This window comes from Setaria viridis, chromosome 7 (genome assembly GCF_005286985.2).
Source record: "Setaria viridis chromosome 7, Setaria_viridis_v4.0, whole genome shotgun sequence".
Classification (NCBI taxonomy): domain Eukaryota; kingdom Viridiplantae; phylum Streptophyta; class Magnoliopsida; order Poales; family Poaceae; genus Setaria; species Setaria viridis.
In genome coordinates, this window is record NC_048269.2 from 25,265,271 (window position 1) to 25,292,430 (window position 27,160).

At 47.8% G+C, this 27,160-nt stretch overlaps 1 protein-coding gene across 2 annotated transcripts; it reads right to left on the bottom strand.

The window, feature by feature from the left end:
• Positions 1-6,738: 6,738 nt before the first annotated feature.
• LOC117864415 (trihelix transcription factor GTL1) lies at positions 6,739-11,175 on the bottom strand. 2 transcript variants are annotated; one of them, XM_034748519.2, is made up of 3 exons: positions 10,140-11,168; positions 7,671-9,249; positions 6,739-7,569 (listed from the first exon to the last, which is right to left on the bottom strand). In XM_034748519.2, the coding sequence occupies exons 1-3, from the start codon at positions 10,517-10,519 to the stop codon at positions 7,312-7,314; spliced, it is 2,217 nt and encodes a 738-aa protein (XP_034604410.1). In that variant the 5' UTR covers positions 10,520-11,168; the 3' UTR covers positions 6,739-7,311. The 2 variants fall into 2 exon arrangements, with proteins under 2 accessions (XP_034604410.1, XP_034604411.1); XM_034748520.2 differs by having other exon boundaries at positions 7,402-7,565; positions 10,140-11,175.
• Between the last annotated feature and the right edge of the window lie 15,985 nt (positions 11,176-27,160).

Here is a 27,160-nt window from a genome sequence, read left to right on the forward strand (position 1 = left end):
GTACGTTTCAGCGACGTGTCTTTTTCTTTTGGGCGGGTGTTTGAAACAGCAACTACGAAGCAAGAGGCAAGAGCAAAGGTATAGTTATGACAATATTTTAGGCTTGTACTCCCTAAGGTCAATCTTAGTGCACAGTTATCAAGATTAATAACTAGGTAACTGTGTCATCTGAGTGTCCTTTTCTCATATGATGAAACTCCCTCTTAATTACCTTATCAAGTCATCAATTTTATCATTGAATTTAATACTATGAAAAGATAGTTGAAGTGCTACTAGTTTATTATCGTAAATCCTCGCAATAAAATAGTTTATCGGGAACCAATGTTATTTCGAAGTTCGCAACTTCGCAGAAATCTTCTGAACTCTGTTTTAGACAGAAAAGGAAAAGAAAGGGGGATATTATGGGCCATATTTCAATCCAAAAGGCTATAGGCCACACCAAGAAAGTTGAACGGGCGTCGTTCCTGAGTTCTAAATTTTACGTATGGCCTAAATTCAAAGAATCAGTCTCCAGATGTTGTGTGCTTGTGGGGCTGACACCAGGCCTGCCAAATTCAAAGAAATCTCCTCCAAAGCCCGTCCTCTACGAGGAGGTTAATGGCCTGGTGCTGTCTGGGCCTTTCGGCCCGTTATTATTCCACTTCCGAAAGCTGACTGACTACATCACGTTTCTTGCATTTTATTCTGATTTCCTTGGATCGTCTGCGCTCCTACGCAATGGCACAAAACTTTCTCGTCAGATCACAGTATGTGACCTATGAACAGCCGCAAAGCGTTATGCTGCTAATGCTGTACTACAGGATTGGGTGCTTTACGGTTTATACCTGCAAAGCCAGCATTAACCGAAGTTCCGGGCCTTGGAATTTGTCAGCTAGACAGGTCCCGCGATGGGTTAGTGGTGTCCAGGTAACCTTCACAAACAATGGAACTGCTAGTTCATTTGAGTTGTCTACGTAGCATTAGCATGGCAGTAAGAACGCGGTGAAAGGAGCAGCACATTCTTGGAAAAGAAGAACAGGGACAGATGACCGATACATATAAAATTGGAAAGAGGGGTTGAGGATAGAGCAGACCTGTCAACGTCAGAAGAGTCCCCAAGCTCGGCAGTCGAGTGACCCCAAGCTCCCACGATCAGCGGCCCATAAAAAACTCAGTTGAGGATGCAGCACTGACTGACACTGAAAGCGAGGAAAATCAATTGTTTCCTCGGCACTTCCAAGTTGAACACTTCCGGGACGCATCATCGACGTCACAAGCCTCTCATGCTCGACTAAAAGAAGAATAAAGCCGGAGGAGGCCAGGGGGGCTAGCGTTAAAGCAGAAAAGAAGCCACCACGGGGTTTTTGTTTATTGTTGCCCGTCTAATCCGAGCGACGCTGCCGCTGGTGATGCTGTCATGGCGATGGCAACTCACATTACCCGGAGGAGGAGCCCAGCCATTCGCGTACCATGGGCACGCACGCATGCATGTGATGGTGACTTTGGATCAAAGCATCATTCTCCTTCGGATGGAGGTACCAACTAGCAAGCTAAGCTCAGATCAGGAGCATTAGTTTATCAGGCCAACTCCAAAAGCAGTAGCCAATCTGATATCTGCATCTGATGACTCATGATCTGGAATTAGTATAAAACTACTGCTACCTGATAAGGGATGGGCATGGACCTGCTCTGTCCCCCTGAACCCAGACTGTAAATAAAATGCAAGCCCTTGTGATGTCACCGGACGCAAAAGCTTGTGCGGCTGTGAGTTTGGATCATGCTAAAGCCGCCTCCTTTAGGGTTAAAGAACACGGTTTTTGGTGCTAATCTAAGATGGAGCGAGCACCATGGTTATCCTCCTGAGTGACCTGTCCCCGGGTCCCACAGCATGCTTCTGGTGTGTGCGTAAAAGCGGATCAGATCAGAAACCGGATCATGGCAACAACTCAGAAGCAAGTTGCATTACTTGACGCGGTGATTGATTAAGCAACCGAATATTAGCCTGTTCGGGCTGATGCTGGTCCACCCCCCATTAAACTGAGACTTGCAAGTTACATCTTCCCCGTATAATGCCCGGTCTCATCCGCCGGGGGGAGAGTTGTGTGACGTGCCATTGTTTTTTGCCAACCAAGGAAGATACTTGCTACAGAGGCGATTCCCTATGTTTGGCCTAAAGAAAACGAGGTGATATCCTAATGCCCTAATGGGATAGCTCGTGGTATGCTTACACCTAACCGTCATTGTTAGCAACAGCAGCAACTATTCATCAGAGGGTGTGTATACACAAGCAGCTATAATAATCCAAAGCTTTCCTTTTGCTGATGTTGTTGGTTTTATTTGTTTTTTTTTTGCTGGAAGAATTTGGATGCTCGATCTGCTGTCAGAGTGGGGCGCCATGCTAACAGCACCACATCGAGATCCCCCTTAGCTAGAACAGCCGTTTTATGCATCTGATGCTCCAGGCTAAGTAGGGTGTAGGGATGAGGGATAAAAGTAAATCCCAGCAAATCGGATTTGGCTTTTCTTCCAAGGGAAAAGGGGCAGGCAGGGAAGGGAATACAACAGATAAACAAGGGGAAAGCGACGACCGCACCCGGCATATAAAATCTGCCGAGGATCGGAGGACGCGGGCGGCGAGAACGGCGACGCGCATGTGGCCGATGATCCATCCATCGACGCGGGCGGACGCGGCAACACCGCTAGCAGCCGCCCCCCGGCCCGCGCTACTCTCGCGCGCACAAACAACAGAGCACTAGCTACACGTCAACGCCTGGTCACTCACCTACGGTTGTAGCGTGCCACGCAGCCAACGCTCGGCTCCCGGTTCCGCATGACCTCGTCCGGCTAGCTGTGGCCATCCTGGCCTAGCCGCCGTCTCCCCCCTCGCGCGCTGTCCGTCGTGCCCACGCGACCCAACCGAACACGCCGTAACAAACAAACAAAGCGTAGCGAGCCATCCACCGTACCGCTACTGGTAGTCCATCTGCGAGCCGAATTCACCGGCGGCCCGTTCGGTCGCGGCTGCCGGGGTTGGCTTGGTGCACGTTAGGTCAATTACGCTCCCGGAATTGTGGTTGGAAGGCACGCCGAGCCGGAACCCGGACGACGCGAGGAGGGAGAGGGACGGAGCACGCGCCAAGGCGCTCGCGCGTGCGCTCGCGTGCCATGCGGTTGCTGGTGCGCGGCGCGCGGGCAGGCGGATGTGTTGCGTGTTACTACGGTGGTGGGGGCGGCGGGCCGGCCGGCCGGGTTGGCTAAGCTAGCTAGTGAGGCATGGGTTGTAATGCACTGTGCGTGTGTGTCCCTCTCGACCGCGCGTCCTCGATGTGGTGTGTGCGTGCGCGACATGCCACTAGTGCCCGACGACAGTGGATCATGGGACGAGTAGTCATGCCATCTGCGTTCCAGCCCTTTAACTCATCCTTGCAAGCTACAACCAAGCCACCTCCGGTTTCCCCAGTTCTTCTCGCCTCCTCATCTCTGTTGCCTGCATTGGGTCACTGACACCTGCAACTCGATCCCGCGACACTAATCCGGCCACCCCACACCAACCTCTAACCAAGGGCAAGCAAATTGAGCTCGCCTAATCTTCCACCGTACGTACATACAAATGTACAGTCACCGCGCCGTGGCTCTAATTGTCCAAGCACCGTGCACGGGCAGATGGATTGGACAAGGTGTGTGTGTGTGTGTGTCGTACCCGTGCACCGGTGTCATGCATCGCTACGCATGTGTAGCTTGGCTAGCCGAGAGCTGATCAGCAGCGATGAGCTGGGCGGGCTAGCGCTAGCGCTAGCGCATGCACGTGACAAACTTGCCAGGCTAGCGATCGTTAGGTGGAGGACTTTGTGTGCGCCACACACAGGTGCCTAAGATTCTAGTAGCAGTGGTGCGTCGTAGCAGTTAGGTGGGTAAACGTCGTCCCGTTCCCGCTGCAGTGACGCGGGAGCACTTGTCCCTTGCACGGCGGCCTAGCTGGCTACCTGCCTGTTTCCGACGCCTTGTAGCCTTGTAGGTTCACAGTAACGAGCAGGGTAATCCAGCCAGATTAGGAATGACACGAGATGTCGAGGTGGCGATTGATCGGGCGGCAGCAGCAGGTAGCTAGTAGCGAGCACGGGTTCATGTCCCCACACCCCAGCCTGATCAGGTCAGGTGAAATTGCTGGACAAAAAGCATGCGATTTCCACCAGCTTCCACTGACATGCGGGACCGGCCTCACGTTGGAGGTCCGTGGACTTCAGAGTTCAGACTTCAGTGCAAATGTGAATGAAAATATGCACAGTTACACAACATAAGCATGCAGCAGACACCGAGGGTCCATGAGCGAGATGTCAGTTATTCGTGGGACGCATATGGTCCCTATAAGGGGCATGGAGCCAACGTGTACTGGTGCGCAACATAATGACGAAAAATCGGACGCCGAGCGCTAATCAAAAGAGCATCGCCAACAACCGCTAAATTCTCTTTCCGGTTGTTTTATTCCGAATTCTCAATGGGAGAAAAATAAACTCAGCGCCAATAACAATAATAACCCTGGCAGATCCAGGGTCGGCGTTCGTCGCATGCTCTGAAACCAATATACTAGTGCTTTTGTACTTACTTTTTGACGCGTTCAACTTTCACGGTAAAAAAATTAAACTTGCCAAACCTACACGATCAGGTTCGCGCTCAACTGCATGCTCGAGGTAAAAAAAGGTTAAGAGAAAAGTACAAAGGTGATAGCGGCGTACTAGTAAAAGTGGATATACTACACTATAGTATAGTGTAACATGTATAAACGCGGCTCAGTGTGAACGGGTTGGTGTCGTCTTGTTAGGCCGGGGGGTGCATGGGGGTCATTATCGCCTACTTACCAACAAATTTACCGTCACTTTCCGCGCCCTAATGATTCCCCCGGCTTCCGATCCAATCGCCGCTCACGCCCATGCCCATCTTCCCCTGTTCCCTACCTGATTGATTTATCTCCGAGTCACGCCTGCTACTTTTCAATTCTCTATCAATCCACGCAAGTCATGAGACCAGCCTGGCCCTGCCCTGCCATCCCTCGGTTTGCAGTCTAATCCGGTGAATTTGCATTGCTTCCCTTATTGATCTGTCCGGATTACTGTTGGCAGTGTCACCGACCTGTAAGTTCCCTTCAGCTTTGATTGGAGAAGGTGAGCTGATGGTTTGGAATTCGTCTACGCTTTCACTTGCAGCATCTTTTGACCTTTCCTCCTGTTTGCTGTGCGTGTCTGGATCATGCATGTAATTCTGGTACAGTAAAAAGGTAAATAGTCCTACAGAACATGGTAGTACTACCGGCAGAGTTTTCTACTGAGCGGATGGACGGCATCGGCAAGCATATATGAATATCTCAGCAGCGGCTCTGATAAACAAATGCTGCTGCAGCACCGGTTGCCGACGGCATGACGTGAAACTTGATTTGATTTCTGTTTGTTCCGTGTACTGTACGTAGGACGCATACAGACTCGAGGTTTACAGCGAGGTCCCCACACACCTGGCCCTTCTTGCAAATACATGGGGTCCTTCGGGGCCGAGTTGCAAACTGCCACGACGGGGGAAGTGAGTCAGCGCTACACGTGCCGACATGCACATCACTTCGTGCCTCGTTGTCCTCCTGGGTCGAGAGCAAATCACAAGAGCCGTATGTGTATGTGTATAGCCAGCCGGCTAGTCTGTATGGACCGCCAGACGGGGGCGACAGTAACAGTGTACTGGTGTACTGGAACGGTTCCTTTCACTGGTCTTCAAGACGTATGGTATGCTGTACACGTATACAGTACACCACGCACTGTGTGCTGCCTGTATGGTGGTATCCGGTTCGCTTCTGACAAGATTAATCCCAAAATGTGTTGTCATGAAGCTGTAATGATAGCTAGCATCTCAATATAATCCTGATCTGAGAGACACAGTTTCATCGTAGTCGGAGTACTGTATTTGGAAAAAAAACGAATTACACCATTTTTCATGTTTCTCTTAAAAAATGGATTAATCATTATCGATACATTGTCAATCTCATTAAGCATGCATTATTAGAGGGTTTGATAAAAAAAATGTCAAAAATTTTAGTACAAAGTACATTTGAAAAATACCAAACACCACTATATTTTCAAATGCAAGTGGGTATACAATTTTTTGGGGGAAATAGAAAGGTAAACTATGCTTGAAAGTTTCTATGCGTTCGCATGTTTTTTCTACCACACGATCATCCTTGTTGATTCAAGCTTGGCCATCCGATACTATCTTCTTACGCATCTCCGGTGGAGATCTCCTGCAAGCTAGGTGTTAGGTTTCGGGGTTGGGGGTTGGAGGCTTGATTTCCAGCGGATTTTCACAAAATCTCTGGAGCTAGAAAATATTGGGATGACTAATGGGGGCATTGCACGCCATAGGCGGTGTTGGATATCCAGTTTGGCTGCGAAGGAGGCGAGGCTAACAGGTTAGTGTGGGAGTGGCCATGGGCGGCGTCTTCCGGTGGTGGTTGGGGCACTAGACTTAGGCAGGGAAACCATGGCGGCAGGGGCGATGTGGCGCTGGTCCGTTCGCTATGCAAGCCATGCATTTTAGATCTAATGGTACAAGAAAAAATCAAGGACCCGCTCCTTAAAAAAGTCGGTTCCACCATAATTTACAGTATCGATACGCTCAAAAAATAATTTATAGTATTGAAGTGAGTTTCTTTGTATATTCTACCGCAACAATAACATTGTGCACATTTCGCAAAGGGCAAAATACTGGAATATGAACACCATGTACACTGTAACAAGTAACAAGATTTATATCCGCTGTAAAAAAAAGAGAGAGGACAAAAGGTAAAACCCCCACGGCAAAAACACCTTTCACCTCTCCAAGCGCAAGTTGCTTGAACTGTATGTAATTCTTGTATACCTGTATACAAACTTGTATACCACCGTCATCGGAAGGGGGTAAAAAAAGAGAGGGAAAATATCAGGGACTGACTGTTACATCGATTTACAATTTTTGTTTAACACGATCGACGATGGCCTATAAATAAGTTACTGGACTGACTCTCGTCTGTTTACTCTTACCACCGGAGCCCCACTCTGCGTCCTCCGGTTAAGGGGCCGTAAGGATGGGGCTCTTATTAATTACCCGAAACAAATCAATAAATAATGGAATGGCACGGGGGAATTACAGGATGCATGAACAAGAACAGTGGTGTAGTTGGTTGATGGACTGATGGTGCTTGGTGGACTGGTGGAGGAGGAAGTGACGCTGATGGCGATGCTTGCAGGTTTTCGGTTTGAAAAGCATATACGTACGGTTTAGGGAGGTTGTCGGCCGCGCCCGCGCGTGCGCTCCTGCCTATCGAACCACGGCGAGGAAGGTGCTCGTCGGAGCGGAGGTCGCGGGTGCGGCCGCCGTCGTTGGTGCTGGTGCCGGCGGTGCGCTGTTGGTGCCGCCCGAGTTCGGCCTCTGGAACTGTATCCTGTACTGCATTTTTCCGTCGTCCTCGCCCTCCTCACCGTCGGTGTACTCATCGCCCATCTCGTCGCTGTCCGTCTCGTCCGTCGTGAATTCCCGGGGCGGCTGCTCGTTCAGCTCCCTGACGATGTCTTCTGGCTTCACAGCAAGCACATATCCGGTCAGCCTCCGTCGATCGAGCTCGGAAATGCCATAATTAACGAAGGAACCAGATGGATGGGAGCACATGGCGTCTTTACCTTCTTCATGCCGCTGTCAGCGTCGAACGCGGCCGGCGGCGCCGGCGCTTTCTCGCCATTGCTGTTCGGCTCCTGTGCGCCTGCGCCCGATCCTCCGTTGTTCCTCTTGTCGTCGTTGATATTCTTCCCCTCTAATTCCTGCCTTGTCGGGTTCGCCTGCTCAGCAGGGAGGGCGGGAGGAGCGCCGGCGATGGCGACACTGGACGCTGAGGCGGCTCCGATGCTGCGGAGGTGCTTCCTGTTGTAGATGGCCTCGAGCTGGTGGAAGTATGGGCAGGTCTTGGAGTCCTCGGGCCGCTTCTTGTTGCTCTCCTTCACCTTCTTGTAGTACTTGTTGATGTTCTCCCACTTCTCCTTGCACCGCTTCGAGCTCCGGTTGTATCCCAGCCGCCGCATCCCGGAAGAAATCTCCTCCCAGAGCGGGCCCTTGGGTCCCGTCTCCTGGTAGCGCATGTCCAGGTCCATGCGCAGCTGGATGAGCGCGTGCACCTCCGTCTTCGGCCACCGCGAGGACGACGCCGCCCCGCCGTCTCCACCACCTAGACCGGAATCGACGTGCTGCTCCGTCGTGACTGGCGGCGCCAGCTCAAGTGACGCGCTGGAGGTCGGGGGCGCGCTGCGCGGGGTGCCAGCGTCCCGGTGCGCCGCCGTTTCCTGAGGCTGCTGCTGGAGCGGCGCGGCTGAGATGGGCTTCGACTGCGGTGTCGTGGCCTGCGGCGACGGTGGAGGTGGGTGCTGCGGCTGTCGAGGAGGTTGCTTCGGCGGTGGCGGGGTCTGGACTGGCATTGGGATGGCGACGGCGGCAGGCGGCTGCACGGACTGGCCGCCGATGCGCTGGAGGAAGTTTATGATGGCGGCGTCCCGGGATGCCGCGGCGGCGCGCTCCTGAGCGAGCTGCTCCTGCTCGCGGTTGAGGCGGGCGACCTCCTGCCTGCGCCACGCCTCCTCCCGCGCCGTGCGCTCCGCCTCCCGCTTCTCCATGGTCTCCAGGAACCGGTGCTGCATCTCCTCCTGCCTCTGGACGACCTGCTGCATGAGACCCTCGAAGAAGGACATCATCTTCTTGCTGCCGCCAGCGCCGCCACCGCGCTTTCGCTTGCCGAGGTGGTCCTGGCTGCCGCCCGTCTCCGCCGTCATGTCGTCGTCCTCGGACTCGTCGTCCGACTCCGAGTCCGACATGGACGAGAAGCTCAGACCTTGCAGGTTGAGGGGCTGCTGGGCCGGGGGCAGCTCCATGGGCGCCGCAGCCGGAACCGGAGCCGGGCCCGCCGAAGATATTGGCGCCGGCTGCATCGGCCCCGGCGGCGGCGGCGGCATTGAACTCATAGGCGGCGGCGCGGATACTGGCACCGCGAAGGCGTGCAGCGGCTGAGCGCTGCTTGCTGGCGGCAGCTGCTGCTGTGGCTGCGGCTGCGGCGCGGCCGCATGCAGCGCCTCCAGCTCGTCGAAGAATCGGTAACTCTTGCCGTCCTGCCTCCCCGCGCGGCCTTCTTTGGTGCGCTTGTAGTACTTGTGCACGTTCTCAAACTTCTCCTTGCACTTCTTGGCGCTCCTCTTGTAGCCCAAATCCGCAAGCTTCCTGAAAGGCACAGCCGCGACAAGGACACCGGTCAGCCATTACTTGCGTGCAACCAAGGACTCGAGTAATCTGCGAGAAAGAAGAATTAAATGATGGCAGCGTTTACAGGCGGAAGCATCTAGCGCAGTGGCATAACACATCAAGGCTCTCTGGAGGAAAGAGACAAGCAGATGGGAAGAATCGGAAGGACAGGGAAGAGTTAGGAAAGAAGCTGAAGGAGGGAGGGAGGCCGGGAGGGGGAGAGAGAAAGAGAAGAGGGGGGGGGGGGGGGGGGGGGGGGGATATGCTGCAGACTGGAATTAGTTAATCACAAACAGGCCATCTCGTCTTTTCAGGATCAGGATTGAGAAGAGATGTGAAGTTGATAGTGAGCGGATGAAGATAAATTAACAGCAAGGAGGCCGCATTGGGATGGGAGAGAAAGGCTGCCTTCCTTCTTTTCCCAAAAACTGGAACCATGAAAGCAAAAACCAGTGGCAGACTGCAGCCTGCAGCGGCAGCATTCAGCAGCTGCCTGCCTGCGCTCGCACTCACACCGTGGTACGATCCCCAGGCGCCTACTACTAGGCGACTACTGCCTCCCTCTTTCTTTCTCTCTCACTTCCCCTCCGTCTCGCTGAAATCGAGAAGCATTTGATTAGACCAGGATGGAAATGGAAACAACAAAACAAAATTTGAGGGAATTGGGTGCATTAACGCAGGATGATTATCCATCATTTCATGTGAGGAGCGGCTGCTAAATTCCACGAAACCGTTAGCCGCTTTCTGCAGGGGGAGATCATGCCGGAGACAGGCTTCTTGAGCCGGACTGCAAGCAAATGCGGGAACTTGGAATTTCTCTCTCTCTTTACGACCTCAATTCCAGTCTCTCTCCTCTCTCGGTTTGTTACCTGGAGACGTCCTCCCAGAGGGGGCCCTTGAGCGTGGCGTCGCGGAAGGTGGCGTCCATCTCCGACCGGATCCTGATGAGCGCCTGCGTCTCCTCCCGTGGCCACCGGTTGCTGGACGCGCCCGACGACCCGCCGCCGCCGCTTCCGCCCAGCATCTCGTCGTCGAAGCCGCCGGCACCGGCCCCCGACACCGCGGCCAATTCTTCGTAGGTCACCCTCGGCTGCTGCTGCTGCTGCTGGGGCGGCGGCTGCGTCGCCGACGGGGGCCTGCTGCTCAGCGGCATGGGGCCGGAAGCCGCCGGCGGCGAGAAGGGGCCCATGTCCGGTGGCGCAGCCCCGTACTGGGACCCGCCTCCGTCCTGGTGCTGCTGCTGCTGCATGGCGGCGCGCGGCCACCGACTCCCCTCCCCCGCCGCGTCTGACGCGCGGGAAGATGGACTCGCTGGCCCGCCGCGCGCGGAGAGGAGGCAGCAACAAGTGTGCCCGGCGGGTGGCTACGCGAGCAGAAGCTGTGTACTTGTAGAAATGCGTAGAGATAGCAACTGGTGGTAGAAGTAGCAAGGGAATTGGGGAGGGAGGGAGGGAGGGAGGGGAGGGGGAGTAATCCTACCTAGCCTGCTACTAGTACTGAGTTGTAGGCGAGCTCTAGCCGCCCAGACAGCCTAGCTGCTCGCTCTCGCTCTCTCTCTCTCTCTCTCTCTCTCTCTCTCTCTCTCTCTCTCTCTCTCTCTCTCTCTCTCCCTCTCTCTCTCTCTCTCTCTCTCTCTCCCTCTCTCTCTCCCTCTCCCTCTCCCTCTCTCTCCCACACACACACCGAGCGAGAGTGGTGTGGGCGAGGGGAGAGAGCCGGAGGGCTGCAGGAGGAGTGGAGGACTGGAGGAGGGGCGCCGCGGGGGTGGGGAGATGGAGGGCGGGGTGGTGAAAAAGATAGGAGCGTGGACAACTGGAAAGGGTCCAAATGGAGGGAGGGTGGGAGCAAGAAGCAAGCAAAGAGAGGCCGGCCGGATGTGTGTGTGGGGAGGACGCCCCTGGCTTTCTGGCGGGCGGGCGGGCGGGCGAGGGAGAGAGAAAGCGAGGGGTGGCGCCTACAAAAGGAAGGGCTGGTGGCGCATGTACTGCTGCGTTGTACGCATGTGTATCTCCATCTACCCTGGCGGCCCCGGCCGATCTGCTGACACTCGTGCTCGCTTCTCCCACCACGAAACGCAACACCGGCGATGATCTAGTCTCTACAAACTCGATCTATCGAATCGAAATCTGCCAGCCGGTTTTTTACTACTGCAAGAACGGACTCGTACGCAAAACTCTGGAACGAACGAACGATGGACGGGGTATTTCTGGTCGATGCCTGTTACGGTGGGGGCGGTGCCGTTTTATAGCCTGGGGCCTGGGCGGCCATGGTGTCGCATGGATGTGGGGAAATTGATGAGGAGCAGGGATGCGGACAAAACCGGGCGCGGGAGGGTGTGGACTGCGCAGGCAGGCGTGGGAGGCAGCAGCTAGCGGAACGGAACGGGACGGCCTGCGGGAGCCGCGCCCGCGCCGCGGCGGGTCGGACGGACACGTACCCTCCCCACCGTGCCGAGGTGGGGCGGGCGAGTTGTCCGCGCTGACATCGCCCCTCCCCCCGTCACCTCCCCGTTGGCGCACAGCGCACGCCTGATGCCCCCCCCTCACGGCCGTCACGCGTTGCATGCATGGGGGCATGGCCGGGCGCCGTGACACACCCCACGTCCGCGTGCGCTGGCTGGCGGTGGCGGGCTAGCTAGCTATCTCCTGCAGCCCATCTGCAACCGTCCCGTGCGGTGGAGATAGATAGATAGAGGGGACTGCGCGCAGGATACCGCAATTACTGAGATGCCTGCGTGATCTAGCTATAGCCGCCCCCTGGGGATATTGCTAAAAGATGTTGCTTGGCCTTCGTGCATGGAAGGACGCCGCGGCCTGCGTCCGTGTATCCATCCCCAGGCTAGCTAGCCCTTTTGCCGGGGCCGGCTCCCCTGTATTTACCGGCGCCGCGCGCGCCGCCGCCGCTGGTGTGCATGCATGTACGTCGATCGTGGATATCTGCGTATCCAGGTTAGCAAAAATCGTCGCCGCATCTCTCTGCATGTCGGCAAATATGAATTATGTATATATCAGCAAATATTAATGCAAAACACACAGCATGTATCCTTTTGCAAATCTTCTTCTGTTAACTCAAGCGCCATGCCATGCGTATCAATACGTGTTCATTAATCTTGCAAGATACGCGTATATCCTTTTCCTTGCTCAACCGTATCTGCCAAGATCTACTAGAAGGGATACAGGCGCGTCGCGGCACGGCTGGCCTGGTTAGGCAAAAACAGTCACACGCACGAAACTAACCTTGCATGGCCCAATTAATTACGCTCGTGCTGCATGCGCGTGCCGCTGTAAAATCGGTGCCTGCCGCCGCCGGCGTCGCGAGAGGACGGAGACGGGCGCGTGGGTCCCGGCCGAAGCGGGCGGTTGCGATGAGGTGGCCTCGGCAGTACAACGTGGTTGGCTGTGGGCCGGCCAGTGCATGGTGCAGGGGGGGTAAAGTGGTCATTTTCTCCTTTACCTGTGCGGCTGTGCCGCTGTGCGCACAAACGTCCTTGTGTTAAATCTGGGGACAAACCAGCCCTGCGAACTTTACCCAGAAAAATCTACCTTTTGTACACGTACACGCACCTCATCTCATCTGTACTTATCTGCATTTCAGGAGGCGTGTAGCGTACAACCGCACCTGTGACTTGCGGTTCCAGTATGCAAATACGGCAAAATACCCCCACGGCAAAAGTCACCTTCTGTTTTCCAGATCGTTCCGGCAGAAACGTCTAAGTCGCCGGGTTCACATGTCAACAATTAATCATGTTTACAAATTTGTCGCGTATCAAGTTTGTTGTACTTTTGCACCCATCCTCCAAATAGGATTAAGGGATGCATGGTTGTGTGCATGCATGTGCCGTATGCCATCAACCACTCGAAGGAGTCGCCGGATAAACCCGTGCAGCCAACAGTACTGACAAGTAAACAAAATTAGTGAATAGTAGTATGGGTTGTTTGATCGGAAATCTCAGAGCTACGAGTAAATACCAGCTTGATTAACAACCCATCGTCATCTTTCACGCGACTAAACATGTCGGTAAAATACTGTATACTCTATCCGCCAACGATTAGCAACTTGATTGATGTGTGGCACGTCAATGACATCACGGCATAATTATTTGACCATGCATGTATATTATCCTCAAACGACAGATTGCGTTGCTTAGTCACAGTTTTTTAAGTAGGGACACATTCACATTCACATTCACATGTATCATAGAGCAACTCACTCCTACAGAAGCTGCTATTACTGTCAGCCCATCACCACCAGTTTTGCGTGGGCTGGTGGTGATAGACTTTCACCGCCAGCTTCAAAGCAAATACGGGCAATATCTATTGAAAATGCCAGTGATAGATGGCATCACCGTCGGTTGCTAGCTAAAACAGGCGGTGATAACTACTCCGTTGGACAGTAAAACCGGCGGTGAAGGGGTGTCTCAGGCCTGAAATTTTCATACGCTTTTGAGATCCTTTGCGTCCGCAGCCCCACCTACGCCCGCCCGCCCAACCCCTCCCCCACCCCCCGCGCCCGCGGCCCTCCCTCCCACGCCCCCTCCTCGACTCATCCTCCCTCTCCTCTCGTCCTCCGCCGGCCCCTCCCTCTCACCCTCGACCACCAGCCCCCTCCCTCCCTCTCTCCCTTAGTTGCGGTAGTGAGGAGCGGCGGTGGGGCGAGAATCGGCGGCAGCGCACGGGGATCTGCAGTGGCGCGGGGTGCACAGGTCCATGGTGGCATGGGGAGCGCGGATCTGCAGCGGCGGTGGCGGTGGCCCGTGGGGGCTCCAGCGAGGTACGTCGACCCCCCCCCCCTCTCTCTCCGAGGTTGACAATGGCAGCGCCACCACGCCCCTCTCCCGCACCTCCCCTCCCCTCCCTTCCCTCCCACCGTGCCCAGGCTCCGGTGGTGGCGGAGCAGTGGAGTGGGGCAAAAAAAATTTAATAAGGCTTTACCGTTGGTTCTAGAACCGACGGTGATGGGTACCCCCATTAGTGCCAACCTTCATATGATGGATCCGAAACCAACAGTGAAGGGGGGTTTGGAGCCGGCAGTGCTGATGCTTAGTGACGTAGTGACTTTAATTTAAGGCAATCTTTTCATCTTGATTGACTATATTGTACCTTCTAAAGCTAGATTAGTGATGCAATATCCTTAACTGAGCTTCCCTCGTCAAAAAAATAATAATAATGGAGTTCGTATTAATAGAAAGAAGGAAAATGAAGGGAAGAAAAAGAGAAGGGCCATAGCATACGAGTTACTTGCCCGCTAGTAGGGAGAGAAGTTGGCCAGAATACGATTAACCTTTTCTGGCGTACGATGAAAACGATTACGTTTGGTGCTGTAATGACCCGACCTTGCTGTACCATTGCGCATTTAATAAATAACAAAGTACTCCCACCGTTTTGAAACTGTAAGTCATTTTGACTTTTATAGATACATGATCTTTGCTATGCATCTAGATATAGGTTGTGTCTAAATATATAATAATATCTATGCATTTAGAAAAACTAAAATGATCTACATCTTGCAATGGAGGGAGTAACAATCATGCATGTTTTGTTGTTCCTTAATCTGATAAGCTACTGCCTGCCAAAGTTCCGTGAGCGTAGACAAAATCAGCCTGCCGAATCGCCCTTCGTTTTTTTTCCAGCGATATATAACACCTTTTGTGTACTGTCGTAGGCAGGGCATCGGTGATCTGGTGGAGGCGTAGAAGGAACGGCAAGAGCAGTACGCGGGTAGATAAATTAACGTCTGTTGATACGACGGTTGAGGGGCTACAACGGGAACCGGGAGAACAGCGTGGTTTTGCCGTTTATAGGAGGTGGGGAACGTTGGGGTGGGCCCTCCTCACGGTGTGGAGACCGGCGTTAACACGGGAGGCTAACCACGGAACGTGGCGAGCGTTTATCGCGGATCTCACGCGATCGATGATTGATGCCGGCATGCCGCCAAGCCTCTCCCTCCCCGTTGGAAGAACCACGCCGAGCGTGCATGATGCTGTTGCTTGCACAAGGCGGCGGAAGAGAAACCTACCGTACTACTCAGATCACCACCCACTCGATCTGCAGATAACTTGAGTAGTTTTTACTCGTGGGTTCATTAACATGTGACCCCAGTTGTCCACCTCTAATTGGCATCTCCTCTATGTTAATAATTAGGTCGATCAAGCTAAACTATAAGATCTTGTGTAGTCCGCCGGTGAAATTGTACAACAGCGTAAAAGCATCACATTGCTATCTTACTTCTATACCTAATATTAAAGTTTGGTTGGTTCCAACCGTCATGGTTATTTTGAAAAAATTCTCTCAACTTTTTCGTAATCAATCCGCAGTCCTAGGAGTTAAACAGTCATAGTTCTTGATGCTTTGAAAAAATATCTCTCATTTTTCGTAATCAACTCGCCATCTTGATCGGAGCATGAACTTCTTGTTGTGGCCCAGTCAAACAACCCAGCAGTTCCGATCCATCTCCTCTATTTCCCAAGCTCCCCACCGTGCCGCACCGGTGGCGCGACACGGAGCTCCGATCTCACCGTGCACGGGTGCTGTCACCCACTACTGTACTCGTGCGCGCCACCCTAATCTAGCATCGGCTTTCTTGGAAGAGGCCGCTGCGATCTCACATATAATCCACACAACAGCAAAGCTTAAGCTGTTGTCGTAGCATTCTACCTAGCACAGACGCAAAGTGTGGCATCTCCACCCTGCTGCCTCATGCCGACGCTGACCGTAGGCTATCACCGGTGCCTAGCATCCACCTGACATTACTGATGCAGTGGTGCTGCCTGGAGTGTTCGTTGGTACTATGCGGCTCGAAATATGCTCAAGTTCGTTTGGTAATTGCTAGATGAATTTGCATGCAGTGAAACTTTTAAATTTAGAAGTGGTCCAACAAATTCTTGATTGGTAAGCATTTATTTAGCCTTGCAGTTTCTTTTCTTTTTATAGGTTGAAAGTTTTGTGGGCAATACGTCTATAATAACATGCTAATGCATGAAAGCTAAAATTGGAGTTGCGTGGATACTGAATCTATATACCAGAAGTTTCAATGTATGTTTAAACCTAATGTTGCGTACATTATAGATTAAATAATGGCAAAATAACCTAGATAGCCTCAAGGCCTGCTCTACAATCTTGGTAGCTGAACCTCCTTAACTTAATTAGAATTGCTAATTTAAATTTTAACTTAGTGCTTAAACAACCAGAGAAATCTGCATGGGACCAAATACAAATTTCATGGAGCACTCTAATACTAAAATTGCTGGATGATTGGATCAACATACATTGTGATAATAAATTAATTGCAGTTTCAATTATGCACACCAAAGTTATATTTTTTTGGTGCAAAGATTATAGGAAAATATGGCAGATAACTCAGGAATTAAAAAAGGTGATGGTTCATAACATCCAGTTACACCCATAACCTCCGTATTCTTGTGATAGCACTTGATATGAAATCCATGAAGTTTTCTCCTTATGATAGCTTATCTACTTCTTTAATTTTCCTTGTGCAGAATTTCGGGAGGAGAAGAAGAAAAGTGATATAGCACTATGAAACATGAATCAGGAATAGGCAGATAATTATTTTAGAGAGGGTAAAGACCCATAACAACGCACGGGCACTTCTGCTAGTATTACTAATTGGAGGTTTCTTTTAAAGCCTCCAGGTAAAGTCACCTAGGATTTCTAGGTGGGCACTCTAGAAAAAGAGAGAAATACTTGAAATTCTCAAAAAAAGAAAAACATCCGGCCATGAATCAGTAAAGTCAGTCATCATAGACTTTGGATCTATTATGTTTTTAAAAAATTACCTACCTATAGCATTATAAAAGTTGCCTAAAATAACCTCCTAAATTTATATCTAAATTACCCACCTCTGCCATTATATAAAATAAATTAAAGTAACCCCCTAATCTTCATCAAAATTACCCACTTATGCCACTATAAACAATATTTAAAATAATCCCCTAAATTTGAAACTAAACTGCCCACCACTAATACTTAAAAAATAACTTAAATTAACCCCTTAAATTTGCATCTACGTTACCCACATGGCCACGTATGCTATTATTAAAAATAACATGAGGTAACCCAACATTTGAATCCAAATCACCTTAATTAAAAATATATACCAATATATGATTCTAAATCGTCTATATTTTACAATATTGGTATATGATATAATAATTAAGGTATATAGGCATGCTATATGTCACCATTTATAAACATACCCATGAATTGATAGAAATATAAATTTCTATATTTAAACTATAGCTCAAACATAAGGTCCATTAAACAAATTCAAGCGTATATCTGTGATGCAAAATGAAAAGTTATTGATTATAAATATGGATGAAAATGTTATAGAACAATTGCTACCTAAAATCTATCACAACCGGATAAAGATAATAAGTATATATCTATATAAGTATTATGTTCGAATATTTAACAAATGAGAAGTTGCTCGGGGTAATAGTTTTGACTTTTTGTATCCATTGAATACTGCGCATTAGTTCGCATGAGACATGCTAGGGAAAAAAAGATAAATCCTAGGAATTCTCACAAAAATCAGAAACATCAAACATCAATGCTATAAACTCTAATAATCATCATCATTGGTCTATTATATTTTCTAGAAAGTTACCCTCCACTATTATTATGAAAATATTCTAAAATAGACCCTAAACCTATATCTAAATTATCGAGCTCTGCCATTATAAAAAATAATCTAAAGTAACCCGATAATTTTCATCCAATTTACTCATGCATATGATTATAAAGCATAACTTAAAATATCATTATAAATTTGTATTTAAGTTGCCCATGTATGACGTTATTAAAAATTAAGCAAACACCTAAATCTTGATCTAGTCATCTTCATGTGCATCATAAAGAAATGTCCAAAAGTAAACTAATACATGATTCTAAATTACCTATTTATATCATTATTAATATAGAAATATTAAGTTAAGGTATGTAGGTATGATGAGTGTGACCATGTAGACCATTTATACATGTATTTGTGTAAGTGATGAAATATATTAATTTTTTTGCTAAACACAATGTATGGTATGGAGGTGCAATACAAAATGAAAAAAGTATGAATGTGGATAAAAAGTGTATAGAGTAATTACTACTTAAAAATCAATCACAACTGGACAAGGATAAGTGCACGTCTATATGAGTATTATGTTGAAGTATTGAAAAAATATGAGAGTAGTAGCAAATAGTTTTAATTATTAGTTAGGAGTGTAATTTTTAAATAATTTTCAAATACGATATATTTTAAAAACATTGGCCTGTGCAGGAGCATGGGTTATCCATAATTTAGAGTCAAATGTGCAATATACACTTCAGGTTAATTTTAATAACAGCAAACATGGATAATTTAAATACAAATTTATAAAGTTATTTTAAGTTACTTTTTATAATGATATGTATGGGTAATTTAGATAAAGATTATGGAGTTACTTTAGATTACTTTTTCTAACGATAGAGGTCGGTGGCCAATTTAAATATAGGTTTTGGATTTTTACTTTAGACTATTTCTATAATAATAGTGATGGGTATTTTTTTAGAAAATATAGTAGACCAATAGCTCGGATTATTAGAGTCTACATGATTGATGGCAGGATGTTTCTATTTTTTTGAGAATTTCTAGAATTTTAAAAAAAGAGGGAACATAGCTAACATTCAAAGCTGCTACCTTGAGTTATCTCTTATTTGTTAGATATTCTAACACAATACTTATATAGATATATATTTATTATCTTCATCCGATTGTGATAGAGTTTAGTTACTAATTACTGTATAAAGTTTTATCCATATTTATAATCTTTATTTTTCACTTTGCATCGCAAATATACACTTGAATTTATTTAATGTATCCTAAATTTGAGCTATATTTTTAATATTAAAATCTATATTCTCAGCACTTTCTCTATATATTTATAAATGTTGACGTGCATCATGCGTATATCACTTAACTTCTATTTTTTTTACATATGGTGTAAGAAATATATAATTTAGAATCATGTATCGGTGTACCTTGGGGTATATTTTTAATGAAGGTGGCTTGGATTCAAATTTAGGGTTACCTCATGTTATTTTTAATAATAGCATATGCCAATAATTTAGATGTAAATTTAAGAGATTACTTTAAGTTATTTTTTAAAATGTTAGTGGTGGACGATTTAACTGTAAATTTAGGAGGTTATTTTAAATTATTTTTTCATTGCATAAGTGAGTAATTTAGGTAAAGATTAGAGGTTACTTTAGCTTATTTATATAAGGGCAGAGGTGGTTAATTTAGATATAGATTTCTGAGGTTATTTTAAGCTATTTTCATAATGGCAGAGGTGAGTAATTTTTTAGAAAACATAATAGATCCAATGGCTATGATGATGTTTGAGTCTACCAAGTTGATAGCTATATGTTTTGTTTTTTGAGAGAATTTCTAGAATTTTCTCTTTTTCTAGAGTGTTTAAGGTGACTTGATGTGGTGGCTTCAAAAGGATCATCCAATTAGTAATAGTATGATATGGATTTGAGGATTGCTAATGCACTTTACCCTTACAAAAATATCTTAGGTTCATTCTCCAAAGTAGCAAAAATAGATAATCATTATAAATTTAAAAAGTTTGTGCCATTTTGCCAATTAACTATTCCTTTGCAATATTAGACTCATTCCATTACTATGTAAAATTTGTTCTGTTTCACTACTGTAGTACCAATTCTAGTGACAAAACTTGTCAATTTTACAGTGATTCAATCAGTCTAAATATTACAAAAGCAATGGTCAATATCAATACCAGTGGCATCAATATAATTCCCTCTTCCAAATTAACTTTGTATAGAGGTGATGAAGATATCTTTTTACAACAAACGCGCTCTAAGAATGCACGTGGAAGGTAAACATATTCCTGGATTCCTAAAGGAATTGAATTGCTATATGAGAAATTACCGTCAAATTCATGTGACTTTTCATCGCTCCAAATCATACCTGAATTTGAAAACTAGACAGTTTTACTATGCGCCCTGCTAACCAGTTTTTCCTCTGTCCATTTTTGAGCCCGTGATACAGTACATGGTTAAGAACTTAATGTTGGTATTTGACAAAGAAAAGGCACATAAAAATACCCACAGGCAGCCCACATGCATCTTGTAACATACGCATACTTGCTCAAATCAAATCACGAGAGTGTACAGCTCGAGGAACTGATCTACACTAAAGTAACACTGCATTTCAAGGTTAGCGTGGAGCAAGCAACTGCAGCGCATTCTGGCTGCCAGCCAGCCAAACCATCATTAACCCCCTGACACCGCTACTGTTACGGGCAGTTCTCTAACCTAATCATAGGCTAGCTGTTGATCATTGCCCAAGCAAAGCTAAAATAAAAAGGAGGCCGCCGGGGTATTTGCGTGTTGCTGGTGGTGGAATCTGACCGTCCTGGCGCACGACCTCCCGCACTCGGTGCTTTCGTGATTGCGCAGCGTGATCCATGTTACCGACTCGATCGAGGCGGTGATGATTGGTGATAACTTAAGCTTGCTGCTGAGCGGGGGCATTATAAAAGCGGACCTGTGTAGATAAATGATGGCCGCCGGCACGGATAGATAAAGCGGCAGCGGATTAAACAAAAGTGCTTTATTTAACTACCAACTAACTGAGATGAGCTTGCTTGACAAACTTTTTATAAGATCAACGAGGTGACTTGCTATATACTGGATGCAGTTGTCTCTTCAGAAAAATGCGCTCGCAAAAATCGGAGGTGTTTTACAATTACACGCACGCATGACGGTGTTCGATTCCTTATATCGGTGGGCAGGAGCATGCCGTTCGCATGGTCGGTGCCGTAGGCAAGACGCGCAAGGCACACCTGTATTTGGCGAGGCAGGAGGAATGTGATGATCTCATCTGATGGCTTGGTGGAGATAAACATTCCAAAGTTACGCACAGAAGCGTTACAAAACTAGCAAAAATGATAGCGCCATCGGATCATGTCTTGGCTATTCAACCTTGTAGGTACACCTAAAATATCGTACTATGTGATTGTGAAGAAAAACCATAACTCACCGATGAATAATACAACTAGTATTGTGGGAGCCACTATATATTTTTTTTTTCCACTGGTGAATGTAGGGATCCGTCGATGTGAGATGCAGATCATCTAGTCACCTGACAGTACGGGGTAGCCCATCCGTTCCCATCCTATTTAGCTCATCTGCAAATACATCCCCCGTTTGTACCGGCAAAAATCAGGTCATGATTACTCTAATCATGTCAAGTGAATTTACCATATTCAGTTAAAAAAAAACTGCATGTCCTTTTACAAGAGGCAACGGATTAAACTTATCAGAGGTAGCCCCTGATCTCCATTTCTCCTCTTTTATATTCTATTTCTGAAAGCGGCAGAGTAATGTAATTATGTTGCCCTGTTTCAGTTATGAATTCATAACAGGAATCATATAAAACTATTTGCCGACCAATCTGAAATTCTTAATTAACTCCAGTAGTATTCCAATGAGTAAACGGTTAGAACGTAGCTGTCATGCCTAGCTGAAATGTTGCTGAAGGACAGGTCCATGAAGCTCAACTTACCAGCTGTAACCCTGTAACAACGACGCAGACAATCATGGAGGATATGATGGGTACTTGCATAGTATAATCCAAATCAAGCAGACACTTGTTTGTCTGAAACTCATAAAGAATTCGCTTCGGTTTCACCTGTTAGCGAGGCTAATCATTTACAGGATGCCCAGGATAAAATAAACTAAGGGAACCATGGCTCGCATGACGCTGGTTATTCCCCCCACAAACAATTATTAAGATCCGATGATACGTGAATATACAAAAGAGCAACAAAGTCAAGCGTCTCCTTCATGTGTTGGCGTGGCCCACATTCGGTTAAGTCATAGAAATATTATAATGGCGCTTTCTTTTCCCGTTATCGCACGGCTCTTTCGAACCGGCGGCGAGAATTTGGAAATGCAGGCCGTCGCTTTTCTCCCCAGGTACTTTGGAGGCTTGATTATTGTGGTAGGAGAGGAAGTCAACGTGGGGATAGTCAAAACTGAAAACGTAGCGATCATTTTTTTTCTTTTTTTTTTACAGTTTACTGATTACCGATGAGAAGCTTTCAACTCGCCCGTACCGGTTCCAACGCCATTTCTTCTACTTATTTGCACCCCCAACCTCAGTAAAAAGATCAACAACGCTGTCAGTGCACCAGTATTGTCTGCCAGTCGATACGAGTGTGAGTGATAGGTACCACCGTACGAGTACGACATCTCCATATGAGTAGTTGGCCGTGGAGTTACAGGTCAGGCTCCATTTTCCCGGTTACCTGACCTTGGACACAGCACAAGAGCTCTAATCCAGTGGACCCACAAGCGGCTCGTCCGGGGACCGTGGACCCAAAGTTTGCCGTGGAAGTTACGAGCTCTATTCCGTGCCTGCCCTGCCCACAAGAGAGCGTCGGGCCACCCCTCCCTCCAGTCTGTACACCAAAGCGTCGCGACCTCGCTCAGTCACACCTCCTTGATGCGTCGCGCCATCTCCGATCCTCGGTCGGGGACCACTCCCGTCACGCTGCTGGTCTTTTTTTTCTCTCTCTCCCTTCGCTCTCCTCGCTCGCTCCGGTTCCTCCACCGATCGACCTCTTCTTTCTTTATGTGCATACAGATCGCATCTGGACGTCTAGAAGCGAACGAAACTCGTAAGCAGATCGATTATTTAACCCTCACCTGGTTCGCTTCTAATCCCTGCAGCCACCACTGATGAAAATTCAGGCAAGCGACGCCGGCTGCAGACTTCGTTGGGTTCCGAGGACGCAGTAGCACCTGCTTGCCCAGCCAAACTACAAAACGCAACTTGGCGCGCCCGGCCAGCTCGTTCTGTCTACGGATGCCGGCTTTCACTCGGCTCCGCGCTCATGCGGGCACATGACCCTGTTCGTTTCCTCAACCTCTCCATCAATGTTTACCACCAGCCCGGGCTCGATCGCGCTTTGCGGAGGGCCTGTGGCTGTGCGATCCGGTCGCAAAAGCGCTATATCCCCCCGCGAAAAAGGACGGTGCCTGTCTTCGGTGCTGGGTCGATCGATGGACGACGTATCGACGAGCGAACCGCACACCCACAGCGCACCGGCACCGCCGTGCATGTTACCCTGTTCCCTCCCGCCTCGCTAGCTAGCTAAGCTAGCCGCTCGAGCTCGGTCCCTCCGCCCTTTCTAGCATCGGCGGCATTTACCAGAACCTGCCGGCGCCCGGGACAGTGCGGCTTGGGCTGCGATGCAAAGCAAGCGCGGTGCTGTTCCGAGCACGCATGCGTGCGTCGCGCTGATCTGACTGGAGCTAGCCTCTCCCGACTCCGGCCACCACCACCACCCGTGCGCGCGCCGCGCGGGGCGCGGAAAGGGTAGGAGCGGACGCCTTCGTCCGCGTGGGCTGGCCCTGCCCCTCGCCGCGCGCGCGTGCGATCGCGTCGCGGCGCCCCTGGACGCGGGCGCGCGGGAGGGGTGGCACCGCGCGAATGGCCAGACAGCGGTAGCGCGGAATAAAGCCGCGGGGGCCTCCGCTCCCCCTCCCCACATTCTCATGTGCGCCCCCTCGCCGCCTCGTGCGGTTCTACTACTACTCGTTGAGTAGTCGCTAGCCCCCTGCTAGCAGCTGCCTTTTTCGCGTCGTCCTTCCGGGCCCGAGCGACCTACCAAACCCTCCCGCGCGCGCGGGGCACGCCGAATTCGACCGTTGGCACGCAGCATTCGTGTGCCATGTGGAGTTGCAAGTGCGCCTGTGGCCGGCGCCCCGCCAGCTCCAACTCAATAGTTAGGGGAAGCCATATTCCCCGCCAGCTCCAACTCGATAGTCAGGGAAGTCATATTTTTTTATTTCAGACCCGTTTAACTCGCTCTCATAAGAAGCTCTTTTCACATGCAAAGTTAATCTGGAAGGTGGAATTATATTGATGCTACTGCTATTGATATTTACCATTTGCTTTTTGTAATATTTAGACCAATTGCATCACCGTAAATTTGCTCTATTTATGCCACGGTTACAACTGACATGAATTGGCCAAGTGGTGTGATCGGCGGGAAAAGCTATACATCACATCTGCGATGATTATTCACCTATCGCCTGAAAGAACGTACACGTGGGCTTTCACTTGCGCGGTGCAGTAGAAGCCCACAACCATACATGTGAGGCGCCTAGCTATCCGCATGCACAGACATAGGGAGAAGTGAGTCATTTGAGATCTCACATCTGAAGCCATGACGTGAGAGTGACTATTGCATGGTTTTTTTTATCTCACCTTCCTCTTCTTTCGATGCATGTGTTGCTACTGATTTGCTGTGTAGTTGTGTGTAGCTGTACATGCAAGCATGTCAAAGCCCAACACGTCACCTTTTATTTTCTCCTTCTCCTATTTCTTTCCAGCCTCTTGATCTCCTGATTTTCAAACTGTGCCACGTTGACTCCCTTTACAAGAGTTGTAGTACACAAACTAAGGTCCAACTTTTGTAATTTGATGGAGTTCAAAAGCATGGTGAATTGGAGATTCAAAGCTCCAAAGTTTGGAGGAACGCCAGTTTCTGGGACTTAGGGAAAAAAGAACGGCGGTTTGGCTGGTTTTCAGGATTCTGGGCTGATTGGAGCTGCAGATTTGGGAAGCTTCGGAGATGAATTGGACCAAGGTCCAATTAGTAAGGTTGTTGTAGGAACTTAGTTCTCCAACTTCTATCAAGGGGTTTCTTGATGTTTTGTTCAACTTTTCAAAGATAAACCCGCCTTAAGGCGCCAGGTCGGGCTGAAATCCACATTTAGCCGGAATGGCTAAAGAGACTGAGTTGACCAAACTAAAGAACTTTGACCTGGATTTTGAAGGCTTTTCGGGGCAGATTTTGAACTTGCTCCTTAAAGCAAAGTTGTTAAGGTCCCGGAGCTCTAAAACTTTGGTATAGGGATTAGCTCAAGATGATATTGGAAACCTCTAAATAGAGTCCCAAGGCTTGGACTTTGCCTAAAAGTTGCCAAATCTCTTCTCTAAGCACAAAGGACTTGCTCTTAAGATTAAAACACCTGTTTAAGCACCCAAATTAGGTATAATGACTCATTTTATTTTGTTCTATTTTTTATTTTTTATTTTAATCTTTCCTATTTTCCCCTTTTATTTTTGTTTTCCCCTTTCGTATTTTTTGTTTATTTTTTCTTTCAATTTATTTCTTACTTGTGTTTCCATTTGTTTTTCTTTTCTTGATTTCTTAATTTATATTTATATTTTGTGTATGCATTTTGTTCATGTTTATAAACTTATTTGTTCTTACTATTATAATATTTGTTCGCTTAATATACTAAATTGTTCGATAGTAAAAATAATTTGTTCGTGCTGTTATAATATTTGTTCGCAATGTTAAATTATTTTGTCTCTATATAAACTCAATTATTCGTCAGTAGTAATAATTAGTTTGCGTGTGGTTCTAATATTTTAGACTGATTTATTCTAAATTATTTGTTTGGTTTTGTAGATGAAATTGTTTGATGACGTGGAATTTATTCACGATGATTCAGTTTCTTTTTTTTATCCTACGTAATCAAATGTTCGTGATGTTCAATATTTTTGTTTGCATCGTACCATTTGTTGATCGTCATGTTTAATCTTTTGTTCGCAGGAAATAGTAATTTGTTCGTGATGTTCAAGTATTTATTCGCATTAGTTAGAACTAATTAATCCATATGTTAAAAAATATTACCTAAACATAGTCAAGTGGGGACTTGTTTTGAAGATCTCGTTGCAATAAACATAATGGTGTAACTAAAATATAATTTGAATGTTCGGTTTAGGAGTTGTGACTTTGTTAGTTTTTAGATTTGCATGCATGCGGGTCACATCATTATTTTTATCTTTTTTGTATGCATGCATGCTCTCTCCCATGCACAGTTTTTCTTTTCATTAATTGTTGTATGCATATGTAAAGCGGGGAGGTCCTTCACCACCACATGATTAATTAAGTGGGTGTATGCTTCTTCAGATGTTAATTATAAGGCTACCACATGATTAATTAAGTGCGTGTATGCTTCTCCAGACGCTAATTATGAGGCTGAAAGCGGCCCACTAATCCGTGCGCACGTGCGTGGTGGACAGAACATATAGATGGTGATAAGTGCAGAATTGTCACCTTGGGTGACAGATAATCGCACCCGTGCTGAATTATATTTGGATAAACTTTTTTTATTCACATTTTTTAATCAAGGTAGCATATTCTGTGAAACATATACACGTGGAACAAATTATACAAACCCGTGCAACAAAACAATCATACGCATCGGAAAAATATGAACTCAAAAAATATATTTAATTTTTTGTTCGTAGAAAATAGTTATTTGTTCATGGTGTTGAAGCATTTCTTCGCAGTATTCATAATTAATTAATCCGTATAGTTTTTAAAATATTCTCCAAACATAGTTAAGTGGGTCTTATTTTGAAGATTTTGTTATAAAAAATTTAATGGTACAATCAAAATTTGATTTGAAGGTCCGGTTCAAGAGTTATGGCATTTTTAATTTTCGGACGCTCTTACATATGGATGACATCACCAACTCTAGTGAGCTGATTTTCCACTCGATTATTTCACCCGCACAGCCCAATAAGGCTGGAGGCTAGCCACAGAAAGTGACGACGGCTGATCTGTCGACTTTCTGCTATGCATGACCGCACCCGTGGCCGGCTGCCATGTCGGGCATACTATGATCATCAGGTCTCTGCTCTGCACGCTACAGATGTTACGTGCAGCGCTAGAGATTAAAAAAGGACAAAAGAGAAAGGAGCAGACACGCTGTCATGGCGTCTAGCTAGAATGCTTCGATGGACGAAGTGAGCTCGACGAAGAACAGCCAACGTCCATGAGCCC